The 19,740-nt window shown below is 38.4% G+C and overlaps 1 protein-coding gene across 2 annotated transcripts in view; it reads right to left on the bottom strand.

Moving 5' to 3' along the window:
- The window catches only part of PKN2 (protein kinase N2), a 130,434-nt gene extending 112,447 nt beyond the window's left edge, over positions 1 to 17,987 (bottom strand). The window contains exon 1 of one of the 2 annotated variants that reach the window (XM_045478172.1): positions 17,569 to 17,987. In XM_045478172.1, coding sequence (XP_045334128.1) covers positions 17,569 to 17,616 — 48 coding nt within the window. In that variant the 5' untranslated portion in view covers positions 17,617 to 17,987. The remainder of the gene's footprint in view (positions 1 to 17,568) is intronic. The other variant, XM_045478171.1, reaches the window with a different exon arrangement.
- Positions 17,988 to 19,740: the final 1,753 nt, after the last annotated feature.

The following is a 19,740-nucleotide window of genomic DNA, read 5'->3' as shown; positions in this document are numbered from 1 at the left end:
ACTGCCATGATCAGTAAGAGTGTTAACATATTACAGCAAAGTATTTTAGGAAAGCTGCTAGATGCTCAAGTGGAAAAGGCTTATAAAACAAAGTTTATTTTTAGGCTTTTTAAACACCTTTTTAATTTGTAACACCTTACCCCCATAAACAGACATAAATGAGAAATAAATGCAGACTAAACTTTAACATCAGAGAGAAATATATTATTCCTTTAAAAGATATAAAACATGAGTATTTTTCCAGTTCACTGAAATATCTCATGCATATAAAATACTCACTTTGCAAGTGTATATTGTGAGTAACATGACTGACCTCTTTTAATTTATAGAAGTAATTGCTTCTTTAAGCGATTTTTAAATTTTACATACACTTCAAACCACGATAAACTCTCCAGAAGTTACACACTACTTCTGCTGGAATCACCACACCTATACAGCATTTTTATATTATAAAAATACTACAGAGGTGCCTGGTTGGCTCAGTCAGTTGAGCACGTGACTCTCGATTTTGGCTCAGGTCATGATTCCAGGGTCATGGGCTCAAGCCTCAGGCTCTGTGTTGAAAATCTCTCTCTTTCTCTCCCTCTCCCCCACTCCTCTGCTCCCACTCGCTCTCTTAAAAAAAAATAAGTAAAAAAAAAAAAAATACTACAAAGAAATTTGTACCATGAATACTTACAACTAGATGGCAAATTATATATTCCCTTTTATACTCATTCTCAGTTCCCTTGAAAAAAAGATATTTGTCACATTCAGTTTTAACAGTTTTGAAAATGTTTAACTATTTTTTAGGTATACTAAAGAAAGAAAAAACCACCACCATGAAGTTAATAAAACTAGAATTGTGTGGAGTACTAAAATAAGGAATAGGAGTCAGAAGGGCTCCAGTTAAAGCAGACATTGGCTGAGTAAACATGAACACCTGAAAACTGGGTATAACAATCCCTCCCCATTCCTAACTCAAAGGGTCATTTTAAGAATCAAAGAAATAATACATGTCAAGGTGGTTTATAATTCAAAAATGCTTCATATAGAGTGATATTACTAACACTACTCATAGTTTTTCAACATGACTCTATTCTTTTTTTTCTATTTTTTGTTTAATGTTTATTTGTTTTTGAGACAGAGAGAGACAGAGCATGAATGGGGGAGGGGCAGAGAGAGAGGGAGACACAGAATCCGAAGCAGGCTCCAGGCTCTGAGCCATCAGCCCAGAGCCTGACGCGGGGCTCGAACTCACGAACCGTGAGATCGTGACCTGAGCTGAAGTCGGACGCTCAACCGACTGAGACACCCAGGCGCCCCAACATGACTATTTTATATGAGGTACCTTTATAACTGGTTCCTTCTCTATAATTACCATTATATTATACTAAAAGAATTATCCACCATTTTGTCAACCTCAAAGAGGTTGCTCAAAGAGAGCAAAAGGAAAGTTACCCCATTCCCTCTTCCCCCACTCCCTTTTTATAGACTTAGTACAGTGTTTTTAGGGATTTGATAAAGCAAGAATTTTGCTTTAGATCTGACAGTTAAAGTTCCTGTTGGCTACTCAACCATCCTTGAAAAGACACACCAAAACTAACTGTAGGATTTTGTATAGAGTTTTACGAGGTGTTTTTTTTTTTTTTTTTAACGTTTTATTTATTTTTGAGACAGGGAGAGACAGAGCATGAACAGGGGAGGGTCAGAGAGAGGGAGACACAGAATCTGAAACAGGCTCCAGGCTCTGAGCTGTCAGCACAGAGCCCGACGCGGGGCTCGAACTCACGGACCGCGAGATCATGACCTGAGCCGAAGTCGGCCGCTTAACCGAATGAGCCACCCAGGCGCCCCAGGAGGTTTTAATACAATGAAAACATGTACCAGAACAACAATTTATACTAAAATGAACACCCTCCTGATACCGGAGTTCAAAGATAAGATTTCTATAGCAACAAAATAGAAAGTCAGTTATGCTAACCAATAAGCAATAAACAATTGGACATTTACTATAATATACACAAAGTTCAAGCATATTCAACTACAGAGTTGGTATTATTATTAATATTCAGAAGTATATTACCATAAATCTGTTTCTCTAGTGCTGAAATGTGCAGGACCATTCTGGACTTTGCAGATGCATAACCTTAGTTCAAATTTATAAAAAGTCCAAAAGCTTCTGAGAAAGAAAAAATAAGGATCTGAACTTAAACAGTTTCATGAAATAACTGGTCTATAGCTCCATATTTGCAACACATATTTTTTGCAAGACAAATAACACACCACAGATTTTCTTTTTACTTTTAAGTAGGCTCCATGCCCAATGTGGGGCTTGAACTTATGATCCTGAGATTAAGATTTACATACTCTACTGACTGAGCCAGCCAGGCAGCCCCAAACCACAGATTCTTAAATGAAAACTCAATCGTAGAAGTTCATCATATATCAACCTATGATTTCTTTAATTATTCTTACCCACCTAATTTCAGCATACTGTTATTTTAAATGAAGACAACCACGGAAATACACACACTTGCAGATAGCTATCCTCATTATACCCTCTATGATGCAAAAGAAGAAAGAAGGGAAAACAATTAGCCTATGAAGCATGACCAGCTCTCTAGGTCCCTAACACCCAACTTCAACTAGGCTGTCAGTGTAGTATTAAACTAGGGTTACTAGTTTTAAACTAGTATTAGCCTAGTATTAAATACTAGCCTAGTATTAAATAGTAGTATTAGTAGTAGCCTAGTATTAAATACTAGCCTAGTATTAAACTAGAGTTACTATTTACTATATCCCAGGCACTTTATGTATAATGTACATCATTATTAAAAAAAAAAAATACTGGGGTGCCTGGGTGGCTCAGTCAGTTAAGTGTCCAACTTCAGCTCAGGTCATGATTTCATGGTTTGTGGGTTCGAGCCCTGCATCAGGCTCTGTGCTGACAGCTTGGAGCCTGGAGCCTGCTTCAGATTCTGTCTCCCTTCCTATCTGCCCCTCCCTCACTCACGTGTATGCTCTCTCTCTCTCTCTCAAAAATAAACATTAACAAAAATTAAAAACAAATACAATAACCTTCTGAGCCAGAAATTATCCCCATTCTTATAAGGAAACTTGTCTCATGTTGCTAAATAACACTTACCAAGCCAGACAGCTAACATGTGTTAAATATGAGATTTAAACCTAGGTTTATGGGGCACCTGGGTGGCTCAGTCGGTTAAGCATCTGACTTCAGCTCAGGTCATGATCTCATGGTTTGTGGCTTCAAGCCTTGCCTTGGGTTCTGGGCTGACGGCTTGGAGCCTGGTGCCTACTTCAGATTCTATGTCTCCCTCTCTCTCTGCCCCTCCAACACTCACACTCTGTCTCTCTCAAAAATAAACATTAGAAAAGAAAAATTAAACCTAGGTTTATAGGATTCTAAAACTTGAATTACCTATTAGACCAGTGATTTTAACTAGGCTTTGAAATTACTGATTAGTAAATTCCAAGAAGAAATTTGGCAGATTATATACACACACACACACACACACATATATATATATATATATATATATATATATATATATATATAGTTACTGATTTATTATATTGCCAGTTAAGACATTACAATTATCTTCATCATATTTTAAAGTTTATTTATTTATTTTGAGAGGGTGGGGAAGGAGAAAGGGAAGGGCAGAAAGAGAGGGAGAGAGAGAATCGCAAGTAGGCTTTGCGCTATGAGCCCAGAGCCCAGCATGGGGCTAGATCTCACCAACAGTGAGATCATGACCTGAACCAAAATCAAGAGTTGGGAGGCTTAACCAACTGAGCCACCCAGGCATCCCATCTTCATCACCTATTAAGAAATAGTACTTTTTGACATCAAGAAAGGAAGTAAAGAGAAGTAGAATGGTAAAATCTCAGAATGGAGGACAGTCCACCCCTTTAGTTAAAAATTCACAATTTTATATCAACATATACAGCAGAATACATACTCATACATTGTCCTTAGTGTGAAAATATCATGAACAGCACTGGTCCCTGACCCAGTGGTTATTAACATGCTGTGATTACTGGAGTAGAGATGCATTTGGGATAAAAAGAAGCACAGAAAAATGCCAAAAGAAAGAGGAACTACAGTATGTGGGTTGAGAGGAATTTGTGCTCTCAAGGCAGTGAGACCTGGATTTCATCTTGGTTTAGGCTCATTATGTGACTATGGAGAAGTTATTTAACTTCTCTAAACTTTAGCTCTCTTACCTATAAAGTGGAGATAATAGCTCTACTTCAGTAGAATTGTCTTAAGCGATAAAACACCAATATGAAGTTGTAATTTGTTTTTAATAATGAAGCTTATTAGTTTTAATACTTTTGCTTCAGTTATATCAAGACACTGTCACTCTGCCAATAGAAAATTCTCAGTCTGAGATGGCGAACTCAATTATTATGACTGAAGAAAATAAACTTATGTACCTGTCAAGTAGCTTTATCTAAAGAAAAATGATGCGATGCGGTTACGCTTCTTCATAAATACTAAAACAAAAGCAGAGAAAAGTTTAAAGTAATAAATGTAAAACCTGAGGATTTTCAGACATGTGACTTATTTATTCAATAACAATAAGTAGCTGCTATGAACAAGTTGCCCTGCTTAGGACTAAAGAGATAAGATATCCCAATAATTTATAATAATAAGTTTATAAATAATAATTTATAAGATATCCTCAATAATTTTAAGCACTCAGCTAAGGAGAGAGAAATCAGGTAGGATACAAACAACTATAGTGCAATGCAATATATAATAAATATGAGATAGAGGGGCGCCTGGGTGGCGCAGTCGGTTAAGCGTCCGACTTCAGCCAGGTCACGATCTCGCGGTCCGTGAGTTCGAGCCCCGCGTCGGGCTCTGGGCTGATGGCTCAGAGCCTGGAGCCTGTTTCCGATTCTGTGTCTCCCTCTCTCTCTCTCTGCCCCTCCCCCATTCATGCTCTGTCTCTCTCTGTCCCCAAAATAAATAAACGTTGAAAAAATAAATAAATAAAATAAATAAATAAATAAATAAGAGATAGAAAATTTCCTGCTTAAGTTTTGAGGACAGGTTACACGTGACAAGGGGTAAGGGGAAAAAAGGAGAATCTGAATTGGGTCTTTAAAAAAAAGCATTCCAGTAGATAGAATATAGAAAGAATATATATAGGTAAAAAAACATTACTACTCATGGAGTGCCTGAAAAATAAGCTACTTGAATGAAAAGAGTCAAGGATTAAAAGGTAATTTGTAACTACAATAATGACAGCCTTCAGTGCTAAGCTAAGGAATTAGGGCTATATCTCTCAGGCAGTAAGGAGTCACTGAGTGCTGGAGACAACTATTGAATCTGGCAGTGGTACATAATCTAAATAAAACAGAATGAGACTGAAGAGGTAGAGGTGGAATATGAAGATACTGTATTGTCCAAATGATAATGTGGGCCCAAACTTGGACAGTAGCAAAGTAATAAATGAATTCAAGTTGCATAATTAGAAAAATCAACTGAAGAGGCTGAGACAGTAGTCAAATAAAAGTGACCAGCAGATTTCTAGCATAGGCAACCAGAAGAATGGTAAACTTTAAAAAATATAGAGGGGCACCTGGGTGGCTCAGTCGGTTGAGGGTCCGACTCTTGAGCTCAGGTCATGATTTCAGGGTTATGAGTTTAAGCCCCACATTGGGCTCTGTGCTGGGCATGGAACCTACTTAAAAGAAAAAAAAATATGTAAAAATATAGAGAAGTCAGATGTAATAAATCAGTTATGAATCAGTCACAGAAATCAGTCACTTATTTTATTCAAGCATAAGCTATAGGCCAGGTGCTAAGTACATAAAGATGAGTAAGACCTAATTCTTATACTGAAAGGGAGAGACAAGGGTGCTGGGTGGCTCAGTAGGTTAAGTGTCCGACTCTTGATTTTGGCTCAGGTCATGATCTCACAGTTCATGAGATCAAGCCCTACCTCAGGCTCTGTGTTTATGGTATGGAGCCTGTTTGAGATTTTTCTCTCTTCCCCTCTCTCTCTCTACCCTTCCCCCCCTCAAAATAAAATTTAAAAAAAGTGAGGGACACACATAGAATTTAACAATTAACTCCTATATTGGGTGATATACTCAGTAACAGGAGCTGCAAAATGGGAAGGAGGCAAATTTACCAATGGGTCAAAATGCTACATGACCAATCACTAAATTTACTTATCAAAAATGTATCTTAAAGAAAATTTCTCTTAATTATATGATATGAATATATTCATACATTCAGTGAATGTAGAATTTTCTTGGTAGAATTTTAAGCAGTGTCCAATTTGTCAAAAGTTTTCAGGCAGATGATCAATACTGCTTTTTTTTTTTTTTTTTTTTAGAGATAGAGCTGGGGAGAGGGCAGTGGGAAAGAGAGAATCTCAGGCTCCATGCACAGGGCAGAGCACGATGCAGGGCTTGATACCATTATCCAGGGATCATGACCTGAGCCAAACTCAAGAGTTGGATGCTCAACTGACTGAGCCATCCAGGTGCCTCAATACTACTATTCTTAAAGTCAGAAACAGTAAATACAAAGAGTCAGAGGTATAAAGCAGTGTCATTCCAAGAACTGCAAATAGTTTAATACGACAGAATAACATATGGGGAGAAAACTCTGAAAAGACTGAGAATAGCTGGATGATGGAAGGTCTGTTATATTTTATTATATAATTAATGGGAAGTAACTAAAAGGGCTTAAACAGAAAAGTGCTTTCTAACCTACAGTCCCTTCTTAGAGAACAGCCCCTATTTCTAACTCACAGAAGAGTCCCTGCAGTCATATTGCACTTATCAGTGCTGAGAACTCCATCCCTCCATTGCCATAGTTGACCAGATCAGGTGTACATGTTCTATATGGGGTCAATCAAATTTCCTCATTAAGAATTTAGAATTGTGGCACAGAATAAATGAGTCAAGTAACTGTAGATATTAGATTTACAGAGTTCATGGAAATTCAGAAGTTGGGAGTGCCTTTTGGGGACCACATGAAAGAAAACCAGTATACAGGAAATATAAAGCAATGCACATACTTAAGAAGAGATATGAGAACATGTAGCCCTAGAAAAGGAAGCCTTTAGTTTCCTGTTCAGTACTCATGGGACATGGCTATATATCCCACCTTTGGGTTAAGTGCGATGTCCCTGTAGCCTTCCAATGAATCCAATTATTGTTTAAGCTAATTTAAATGGCTTTCTATTCCCTGCAACCTTGACAAAACAAGGTGATTAATTCTGGTGGTTAATCTAAAGAGTACAGTAGAGGAAAAACAGGCTAGAAACAAGCAGAACATTTAAACTAGGGAGGGAGTTATTAAAAGAAAAGCAATAGTAACAAATATAGGCAGATTATGATGAAGGAAAGTAGCCAATATTGTACAGGGTCCACAAAGTTTAGTTTAAACAAGAGAGTTTCAGGATGCTAAAGCAGTATCAATTGCCCCAAAAGACTAGAGGAAGTAGAAGGTCACTGATGCTTTTAAGAGAAGAATTTCAACAGAAAAATTGGGACAGATGTAATATTTTTAAAAGTTTAGAAATAAGTGGCATAAAATAAACACAGCTAAGAAATTTCCTTTAAGGAATGTGAAAATTAAAAGAAGCTTGAGGGGAAAACAGTATTTTAAAAAAGCATTTTCTTAAAGGAGAGATGTGAACTTATTTCTAGGAAAAAAGGGGAGAATGAAAGCCCCATCCTGCAAAGAATGGAATGATATTCCAAAAGAAGCAGAAGTCTAGGAAATTATAGCCTTAGAGAGGTCAATTTTTCCTTAGAACTGAGTAAGAAATCTTAGAAGAGAAGAAAAGTTGGGGAAACTCAGATTATTAAATACTATGTATCACTTAGTAGAGGCAGTGACTAGGTGAGTCATTTGCTGAGAACAAAGCAGCAGGAATAGATCAGACTTGAGAAAATATAGAAGGTTTAAGCCACAACTGGGGAATGTGATGCAGAATTAAGAGGTAAATCAAGGGTCTTACTGCTTCAGAGGATATAACAAGAAACAGAAAAACCATAAGCTGGTACTTATCTAATGATTTAGATAAGGATAACTTCAAGTATAATTCATCACATGACCTAGTATGGATGTACCCTTAACTTACAGCTTGCAAAAATTAAATAAGGCTATTCAGAAATGTTTCTGCTGCAAAAACTGAAAAATGTTCTATTGTAAATTTACATTACAAGAAATATTGATATATATTTCATATTTTAAAAATTAAAAAATAACTCAGACCTTTATTTTACTCTGTATTCAAAAATCAACTCCAGATGTATGGACTTAAATATAAAAAACAAAACTCCACAACTCATAGTAGAAAAATAGGTGACTGTTAGATCCAAAGTAAGGAATAGTTTCTTACACAAAAAGCAATTATAATAAAAGATTGACAAATTTGACTAAAATTAAAACTAAGCCTTTTTTTTTTTTTTCCATCAAAAGATACCACAGCAGTGACAAGAAGTGCATTTAAGATTCCAGGTCTGGGGGCTCCTGGGTGGCTCAGTCAGTTGAGGTTCAGACTCTGGCTCAGGTCATGATCTCATGGTTCATGAGTTTGAGCCCCATACTGGGCTCCTCCCTGACAGTGTGGAGCACCTGCTTGGGACTCGCTCTCTCTCCCTCTGCCCCTCCCTGCCTCAAAATAAATAAATAAACTTAAAAAAAAAAAATCCAGGTTTGTAGAGGTCCCTGAGTGGCTCAGTCAATTGAGTGTCTGACTCTTGATTTTGGTTCAGGTCATGATCTCACAGTCAGGAGATCAAGCCCAGGGTCTAGCTCTGCACTGAGCGTGGAGCCTGCTTGAGATTCTCTCTCTCCTTTTCCCTCTGCCCCTCCCCTACTTGCTCCTGCATGCTCTCTCTCTCTCTCTCTCTCTCTCAAAAAAAAAAAAAAAAAAAAAGATTCCAGGTTTGTAAATACCAGTAAATTCTGCAATAATTTTTTTATATCCAGCATTAAATCAACTCCGGCATTAGATCAACTCCAGCAGTTTATTAACAAGCTATGCACATAACTGTCCAGCTTATTCTTTAAAGAAAAAATATTAATAATTAATAATAGTTTGTACGGAAGAGATATGTATGGAATGGGAAAAACCAGCAGCTGATAAACTATTTACATATATAATTTTCCCTACTTTTTTTGGTCATGAATTTATTCTTTAATTGACTCAACTAACTTTTGAGTCCTTAGTATGTGATACAACATTTTATATGATACAACTTTCTATGGTTGTTCATTTGGACAGTTTGTGAACCAAAGGTCAAAACTGTATAACTTTACCCTTTCTATACCAAATCCAGAATAAGATATTAAGTACAGCCTTGCTGATCACAATGATGTAAATTATTCTAAATATTTGCCAAAAAGGTAAAACATTTAAAATTGTCCCTCCCACAAACTCCCTGAAAGAGAGTGAAAAGACAAGTTACAAACTGAGAGAAGACATTCACAATATACACAAAGGATTAATGTGAAGAAAATAAAGAGTTTCTATAAATCAGTAAGAAAAACAGAAAAATAGGCAAGAGACATGAATAGGAATTTCACTGAAAACGAAACATAAAGGGCCAGTAAACATAAAAAGAAATGTTCTACATTAGTGATGATCTGGAAAATACAATCAAGATGACAATGAAACAGCATTTTACACTCTTCTGACTTGTAAAAATTAAAAGACAATATCAAATGTCAGAGAAGATGGATAATCAAAGGTCCTTTCATCTCAATATATTGCTGATATGAACATAAATTGGTACAATCACACTGGAAGTTGGGCATTCACTTACCCTGTGAGATGGCAATTCTACCTTCATGTATATAATGAATAGAAACTCTTATATGTATACAATAGGAAAAATGCACAGAATTTCCAAAGTAACACTGGTCACCGCTACAAAAACTGGAAAGTAACTAACTGCTCAACAAGGGAGAGTAAGTATTCAAATATTCAACAAGGGAAAAGTTGATGAGTACTTTACTCAGTGAAATATTACACAGCAATTAAAACGACTGACTACAGCAACATGCAATATGAATAAATCAGCAGTCACAGGTGAAAAATCAAGTTAAGAAAGATTACATTCAACACAATTATACAAACACAATTAAAACTAAAGACATCTTTTCAAATTATATATCTAGCAAAACTAAATATAAAGGAAGAGAATGAACACAGGACTCAAGATGATCTTTACCTCAGTTAACAAGAAGGTGAAGATAGGGGGTGGAATGGAGAAAAACCACATGTAGCTTAAGTTCCTAGCTTCTAGGGGAGGTGGGGAGTGAGTGGTGGTCCCTGGGTGCATATTATAATGATAAACAGATGGATAATTAATCCAATGAAGTGTACCTAACGTTTAATAAAAGAAAAAAAAAAAAAAACAAATTTAAAGAAATTTGTTCAATGAAAATTCTTAAACAGGCAAAACAAGCACCTCCTTAGAGAGTCACTAAGGTAGCAACTACAGGAAAAGGAAAATAATATGATTAGTGTGTAAAACATAATATTTAACAAATATATGTATGATATTTAGACATGTAAGTATGTCTTGGATAATCTAAAATAAATTCCAAATTCTATCACAATTTTCCAACAAGTTAAGGTATTTGTGAGTCAGGGAAGCAAAGCTTTAATTAGAAAAAGCAAACCACCTCCAAGTTTCTAAAATAGATCCTAATAACATACGTTATGTAATTTTTTTTTTAAGTTTAGAGAGAGAGAGAATGCACAAGTGGGGAAGAGGGGCAGAGGGGGAGAGAGAATCTCAAGGAAGTTCCATGCTCAGCATGGAGCCTGATGCAGGGCTTGGTCCCATGACCCTGGGACTATGACCTGAGCAGAAATTGAGTCAGGCCCTCAATTAACTGAGCCACCTAGGCACCCCATGTTATGTAATTCTTATGTATCAGTTCATCTTTATAATGTGACGCTAACATTTACCTTCAAATCTAAGGTATTTATCATCAAATATACTCCTCCCATGCTTTTCTATTCTTCATTTCGATTTTTTTAAATGTTTATTCATTTTTGAGAGAGAGAGAGAGAGAGAGAGAGAGAGAGAATGAGTGGGGGAGGAGCAGAAAGAGAGGGAGACACAGAATCTGAAGCAGGCTCCAGGCTCTGAGCTGTCAGCACAGAACCCGATGCAGGGCTCGAACCCACAGACTGTGAGATCATGACCTGAGCTGAAGTAGGCGGCTTAACCGACTGAGCCACCCAGGTGCCCCTCTGTTCTTCATTTTAAACATATAATATATATGTAATATTACACAGTTTACTTTGTGAGATTGCAAAAACCATATATGACATACAGCTAATTTCAAATAAGGTTTTATTAGATAAAATTAAGAGAAACTAGACATATATCAAGATAAATGTTTTCTATTTCTTCTTCTCTAAGATATTAGAAGCTACTTTTTCATTAGTATGTTTTCCCATTTGAAATTTTAAATATCTTTTTAACGCTTTTAACTACTTTCCAACTTTGCTGCCAACTTTGAACTCTGATGTATATCAAAGTTAATCACATTATATCTGATGTATATCAAAGTTAATCATTAAGTGTTATATGACTTTTTTATAGAGTAAAATAGGTTTTTGAAATAGAGCGGACATTTGATAATTGTTCGACACAGTACATCTTACAAGGAAATGATGCAGAATTAACCATTCTATTTAAACATCATGCATACATCTGGAAGTAACATTGTTTAAAGTGATACTTATCTTTACAAACTACTACTCCACTCTTTTTTTGTTTAAAAGGGGGCACACAGGAATAACCTGATAAAAGGCATAAAAATCTACTGTTGCCAAATGTGAAAAGCAAAAAGAGAAGAGCCCAAGGTATAAGATGCAAAGCCCTGAGGTAAACAGACAACGCCCAGAAGGTGCCCCTCTACCTCTCCATTTTAACAGGGATCATATGTGAAGATGAGTTGTACAAGACTAGAAATAGTCTGCATTATACTAGAGATGACAGAAAAACATAATCCATTTGGAACCCATCATTTCGTAACACTAGTTTCAGCACACAGACTTTTACCTAAGTAGTAAATATTTGGTAAGTTATTTAAAGACATGCCTTATTCAATAAGGTACGCTGCATTTTATTCAAAGAGGCAATAATAAAATCTAAGCTGGAAAACCACATTGTATCAATTTATTATTCAAAGAATTGATGCTATGTATCACTATTGCCTATTACTATGTCCATACTGTATTTCTTCACTTACCTTTTTTTTTTGTTTTTTTTAATTTTTTTTTCAACGTTTATTTATTTTTGGGACAGAGAGAGACAGAGCATGAACGGGGGAGGGGCAGAGAGAGAGGGAGACACAGAATCGGAAACAGGCTCCAGGCTCTGAGCCATCAGCCCAGAGCCTGACGCGGGGCTCGAACTCACGGACTGCGAGATCGTGACCTGAGCTGAAGTCGGACGCTTAACGACTGAGCCACCAGGCGCCCCTCTATTCGCTTTTTTTTTTATTTTTTTCAACGTTTATTTATTTTTGGGACAGAGAGAGACAGAGCATGAACGGGGGAGGGGCAGAGAGAGAGGGAGACACAGAATCGGAAACAGGCTCCAGGCTCTGAGCCATCAGCCCAGAGCCCGACGCGGGGCTCGAACTCACGGACCGCGAGATCGTGACCTGGCTGAAGTCGGACGCTTAACCGACTGCGCCACCCAGGCGCCCCTCTTCACTTACCTTTTACCTCAACTGTATCTCACAGTACTGACTCAAAATCAAAATACTTTGACGTAAAATAGTCAATGAAGCTAGTAAGATCCACGTATCTAGAACTAGTGGCAGGAAATTTTAACATATGGCTACTTCTATCTTAAAATCCTTCAAACCTCTTCTCTTTATTTAATGTTTATTTATTTTGAGAGAGAGAGAGAGAGAGAGAGAGAGAGAGAGAGAGAGGGAGAGAGTGAGTGTACAGGGAAGGGCAAAGAGAGACGAAGAGAGAGAGAATTCCAAGCAAGCTCTGTGCTGTCAGCATGGAGCCCAATGCGGGGCTCAAACTCAGGAACCACAAGATCATGACCTGCATGTACAGTGCAGAGCCTGCTTGGGATTCTCTCTCTCCTTCTTTGCACCTTCCCTGCTTGTGCACACATGCATGTATGTGCTCACTTACTCTCTCAAAATAAATAAATAAACTTAAAAAAATAAGATTCTAATAAGTGGGATAAAGGGAGGAAAAATATTAAATCAATACACTGTATGCCCTAAAGTTACAAAATATTGTATATCAAATTTACCTCAGTTAAAAAGGAGGGGTGGAAACATGAAATTGATCAAAATGCCATGGGATTTATAAATTGGAACAATTTGTCAGTTATCTCTGAGTAACAGAACCATGAGCACCTTTTATTTTCTTTGTGCTTTTCTGTACTTCCAGATTTTCTACAATGAACATGTATTATGTTTATAACTTAAAAGAATTATAAAACTCATCTTACCTATCCTGCTTACTTTCTCATACTGCATTCCTCCAACCCACCCTAAAATCTTTATTCTTCCAACAGAGAGGCTTTCTACTTTCCAACATAACTGCAAAACTTAGATGTCACCCAATTTCCCACCAAATGGGTAAAATTTGTACAAAGGTATAACTAGTGCAAAAATCTCTTCTGAACTTTTCAAGGGAATATTGTTGGGATAAGGGATTAGAAATGAAAATTTAAAAAAATTAAGTAATTTCTTAGGCAATAGTCAATTTCTCTTAGAAAAGTCAAAAGACATTTCATTGTAGGTGACAAATGAAGGGTGTCTTCTTATTAATGTATTGTGTGCCTACTAAGTGCCAAATACATAGCTTGGTTACACATGAGCTTAAAATTTTAAAGCAAAGTTCATTTTATGGATAGACTACAGAGAAATGCAAAATCTTTAGGCAGGATTTCTGCAAACATTCAACAACTTGCACCAGAAACGGTAATCGTTAAATGATGAAAACCTGCAAAAAGGTTATTTTGTACTGTTAGTTTTTGTAGACAATTACACCTTATTCCCAACAACAAAGCACTGCTGAATTACAGACTACCAACAGAACACAGAAATCATTTTTCCTTGTAGCCAATATTTTCATTTTGAGTTCTTTATATAGTTTTCATTAATCCAGTTTCCTTAAAAATAAACTTTAATTTCTTTGGCCCACCAAAAATATCTAAGTTACTACCTCAAATAAAAAATAAAGAGAACAGGATAAAACAAGTTAGTTATACAAGATAAAAATTAGAAACTGCCAATTAAGTTTATATTTTTTAATAGCCTTTTTATTTTTATGATAGTAAATATTCTTCTTTATACAGTGAAGCCTCTAGCCATCAAAGTTTATGTGTACTTCATTAATGATTCCTTGTTAAATAAGCCTCCTAAATTACTAGCAAGAGTTAGAAACATTACTCCATAGAAATATTACAATAATTAATAAGGAAAAACACTATGGTTTCAGGTTTTGTTTTTCCACAACTAAGGGTTATTAATAAGCCAATTCCAACTCAAGTAGTAAAGTATTTCAAATTCTGCAATATAATTTGAAAAATAACTTTAAAATGTTGGATATACAATGTTTCTAAAAATAAGTATCAATTTCATTAAAAGTAGACTGTAACATGTAACTTTCAGAGGCAAGTATTCCCCTAGACAAGATATAGCAAAGTAACAGTTTTTAACTACTAAACAGCAGTTTAAAATTTGCTACATAATTATTTAAATACTTAAAATCAGTATGTCAGAGAAGCATTAAGAACTCCATATTAATTTCTCAATTTAAATAAATTCAAACAACTTAGATGCTTTTTAAAAACTAGTTCTCCAAACACACTTGATAAATATTTGGCTACTATCTACTAATTCCATGACCCAATGAAATAGTAAAACATCTGAACAGATGGATATACAGTACTTGGTGAAGCAAATTTTGCCAACATTTATCTTACATGCTGATATAAATAATGTTCTCAATTTAACACACATAATAAAGTTCATATGCAGTAACTTTTATTAAAACTGGGAGTCAAGGGGCACCTGTTGCTGAAGTATCTGAGTCTTGATTTCAGCTCAGGTCATGATTTCACAGTTCATGGGTTTGAGCCCCACATGGGGCTCTGCACTGTCTGTGCAGGGCCTGCTTGGGGCTCTCTCTCTCTCCCTATCTCTGTTCCTCCCCTGCTTGTGCTCATGCTTGCGCTCTCTGTCTCTCTCTCAAATAAAAAAACTTTAAAAAATTAAAAACAAAAACAAACTGGGAGTCAAATACATCAATAAAAATGCTTTAGATATACTTGTCAACTCATAAGGTAACAATATAAAATCCATTCTTTTTCTGGAAGAGACTTTTTTTTTTTTTAAAGTCTAACTTTAGCTGTTCCCCTACTTTGATCCCATTTTTTAAATAGTCATATTTAAAATTTCTCATCTTTTTGACTTGCTTCCTTGTCAAAATTGATCTTATTAAAAATCCCTGTTATATTTTAATACACATGAAAATATATTTTCAGGTCAAGTGCCAAAATGAGTGTATTCTATGACAACTTTCTATAAAATACAAATAAGGATGCCAAACACTTTATAATTCTGAAGAAACTCCATTCAAAGAAAAATGCTCCTGTCCATTTTCATGGATTTTTCCCAGTCAGAACCAAAGTATGCTTTTCATATTTCAAGACCAGACAGTAGAAAGCATTTCCAACATGCCTCAAACAAACTTCATTTAGAAACCTTATGTGAAGTAATAAAAAAATAAATTCCATTCATTTAGCAAATATGGTATGCTGTAACACCTTATAAAAGGCTAAGAATGGGGCGCCTGGGTGGCGCAGTCGGTTAAGCGTCCGACTTCAGCCAGGTCACGATCTCGCGGTCCGTGAGTTCGAGCCCCGCGTCGGGCTCTGGGCTGATGGCTCAGAGCCTGGAGCCTGTTTCCGATTCTGTGTCTCCCTCTCTCTCTGCCCCTCCCCCGTTCATGCTCTGTCTCTCTCTGTCCCAAAAATAAATAAACGTTGAAAAAAAAAATTAAAAAAAAAAAAAAAAAGGCTAAGAGTAACTGGAATACTACATAGCAACATGTCCAAAGACAGGAAATTCAAAGCTGATTCAAAGGATTCCAAATTTGCAACCCTGCACTAGTACACCTTGTTGAAATCTCTACTTTCGTTCAGGAAATATCGAATATTACAACAATGCCTTCAAACTTACATTTAGCTTAACAACAAACCAAGCTTATAAAGGGATCTATTGAAAAATATATTTAAACAGCAAAAAATTTAGAAGCAGTTGCAATACTCAATTTTGGCATCATCAAGAACCAACCCTTCAGGATCTAGATTCAATCTTTTTAAAAGAATTAAATGCTCAACGCACAAAAAGAAATGTAAGTATATTTTTCTTCTAAGTCCTATCTCCAATAATCGAATAGCAAATAGCTAGAAGAGGTCTATAGCAAAACAAATCAAAATAAATCTTAGGTCAAAAACAAGCACAAAATTTTAAGGCAAATGTGAACGTCTCTGGAAAACTCCAAAGTAATAAAAAATAAACTCAACACAGTAGTGTAGGTACCCCTGTACATCACAGACTTAAGGACAAAAATCGTGCCTACATCATTAAATATCTAGCCGTAAATGGAAAACAATGATACTGCTACTCGACATAGACTTAAGTAACGAAGGGATCTATTTTGTCCTCGTCTCCTGCAGACATGTGGTGCCCAACACTTTCCCTTAGCCCACTGCTTGCTCATTTGTAAACAACTTCTGTAGCTCTTTCTCTGGTGTTCAAACGGGAGGGAAAATGAAAGCCTGAAAAGCATCAGCATCTAAGTTTCCAGATCTGAGTAGGGAGCAGTAGACAAGAGGACCATACAGCTATCATCTGGTTAATAAAAAAAGAAAGAAAGAAAAGGAAAAGAAAGAAAAGGGGGGGGGGGGGGAAGGGCAGCCTTCATATTCAAGAAATTCGGCGGTCACCTGAAGAGGGCTAGTGAAGTTAGGCAAGCATTTAGTGAGACACGGTTTTTTGTTTTGTTTTGTTTTTTTAAAACTTGTCCAGGGGCTGGAAGTTATGGGGGCGCTCTTTGTGCGGAGTCTGAGGGGAAGGGGAGGGACGAGAAAACAGCTTGGGAGTCATTCAAAGGAGTTTAAGGAGCGGTGTACGAGGGAAAGGCGGGGCGGGGCCTGGCCGGGCGGAGGGAGGGGGCTGCAGGGGCGTCCGCGAGCGGCTCTGACACCAGGGAGGGGGCGGTGAGCTGGCCGCTCCGGGGACCGGGTGGGAGCAGACTCCGGCTGCAGACAGCCGACACAGATGGGGTCCCACTGGCAGGCAGAGTCAAATTAAAGGGGTGGCAGGCCAGAGCTCTGGCGGGGGAAGAGAGTCCGGCTCCCGAAGGAAGCGGTTCCCGAGTGACATCCCCGAGTTTCCGCACTTAGCGGGCTAGGGGCGCGGCGGCCGCACGGCGTCCCTGGGCCCCCGACCCCTCGCCAGACTTTCTCCCTCTCTCCGCCAGCGCCTCCCGCCCGGGCCGCGGCCCTTACCTGCAACTCTGTGAGCAGAATCTCCCCCCGTTCGGGGTTGGACGCCATTGCGCTCCGCTCTGGACTCCGCACCTGGCCGCGGCCGCGGCTGGCGAAGGGAGAAGGCGGGACGGGACGCGGGGTGGGGGGTGAGGAGCGGGGAGCGAAAGAAAAAAAAGCTAGGGATTCATGGAGGCGCAGCCCCTTCTGGAGGCGCGGCTTATTTCGCCCGGTTCATGGAGCGCGGCGGGGAGCGAAGGCACTCGGAGCGGGCTCCCCCTCGCCGCCCGCCCGCCGCCGCCGCCGCCCGCCCGCGCCGGATTTTGTTCGTTCAGTCGCTCCCTCTGGGTGACGCCAGGAGCCGCCTCAAGCTTCTCCTTGCGGGGCGCTGCGGCCGCAGCTGCAGCTCCTCCTGTCGCACCATTTGGCTGTCACTGCGTCGCAAAAGCGGCCTCACTTGGCGGCTGCCAGAACACGTGACGGCCGCGGCCGCTACCTCCAGTGGCGAGGGAGAGGTGGGGCGGAGAGGACCCCGAGGGCGGGAGCATCGCGGGGGGCGGGGCGCTTTCCGACCCGGCTACGCGGCGGCGGCAGCCATTGGACCCCGCCGGGGTGAAAACCAGGGGAAAGGACTGGGCTCGTGTCTCTTGGGAGGCGGGAAGACGAAGAAAAAACACGCCCGCTTTTCTGCTGCGTTTAACGGCCCCACGGTGAACAGTATAACTTGGGAGCTTTTCCCCCCAGCGCCACTTCTTTTTTCTTGTTGAAGTTTAGGCCTAACGTTAAACGAGCGCCTTTCTAACCTCTGTACTTAAAAGAGTTTCGGGGCTCAAATTTTATCTATTCTCCTGCCCCTTATCGACCCAAGCTGCTAATCTTGCCTTTTTCTCTCTCCCACCCCCAGCGCGCCAATCTGACCAGTAAGGTGCACAGCTAGCTAAACTGGGGTGTGGTTTGTACTTTTCAAGAAATGTAAGCGCTCGGTATCTCTGGCAGTCCTTAACCCACAGACTTTAAGATGCCCTTTTCCCAAGGGCTGAACTACTATGGTTTGGGCTGTGGAACTCCACTAAGTGCAGAATCTGATTAATTCTTGAATATAAACTGAAGAAAGTGGGGGCAGATCATCCCCGCGAATTGGAAAAAAGGCCAACTTTGGATGCAGTAAACATCCAAGCTAACCTATGAGTAACATAGCTAAGTAGTGTACGTTTTCGTTTAAGAAAATGACAGTGTAGTATTTGGGAATGTCAATAAAGTCTCCAACAGGTAGCTTTTGTTTTGTCTCAGCAAAATATTCAGCCTGGATATTCTAGGCAGCTGCCTAACTTTAGATTGAGACTGGAATACAGTGGCTTTGTTAAAAGCTACTTGGAGAATGTTAGGGGTTATTTAGTGAGATAGCTACTTGAAACGCATAATAGGCATACTTCTTAGGAAGTAGAATATTATGTATTTATCTTACACTCCATGTGAGTTCTGCTGGGCTAATGCTAGGACTTGTGTTTATCTTTTTGTCTTCTCAAGTCTCCTGCATTAATTTGACAAACATTTGTTGAAGATAGAGTTTAATGACCACTATGAGTTTCTGAACTCCAACTCATAATATGTGATAAGAAATTTTTTTCTAGTGTGTATTTTAAAATTTTACAACATCTTATGTGTTTAATGCATTTCTTTGATTGAAATGATAATTAAAATATATGCAATAGCAACACTTGGAAAAGCCAAGAGATAATTGCCCTTCCTTGTAACTAAGAGCCAGTGTTACAGGCCCTGGAGTTACAGCTAAGATTAAGACAGTCCTTGTTCCTGGAGTGATTAAATTCTTTGGAGAAAGACTTGTGTCCAATAAATATGAGGCAGTTTTAAATGGTAGGCACAACATGTTAGGGGAGCACTGTATTCAGATATGCATACACATATATAATGTTAGGGTGTTAAAATATACATAACATAAAATTTACCATTTGAACAGTGTTAAATGTACGACTCAGTGGCATTAAATGCATGCAGATATATTTTGCTTATTTTTGCGTTGTCTTGCTCTTGAATGGATTTGACATGGCCGACATGCACATAGTTGGTGCTTAATGGTGGAATTAAAAATTACCTATGTAAGAGAGTGCCTGGCTGGCTTAGTGGTAGAGCATGCAACTCTCAGGATTGTAAGTTTGAACCCCAGGTTGGGTG

Source organism: Leopardus geoffroyi, chromosome C1 (assembly GCF_018350155.1).
Source record: "Leopardus geoffroyi isolate Oge1 chromosome C1, O.geoffroyi_Oge1_pat1.0, whole genome shotgun sequence".
Classification (NCBI taxonomy): Eukaryota; Metazoa; Chordata; class Mammalia; order Carnivora; family Felidae; genus Leopardus; species Leopardus geoffroyi.
Note: the sequence above shows the minus strand (reverse complement) of the source record. Positions and strands in the feature narration are given on the sequence as shown.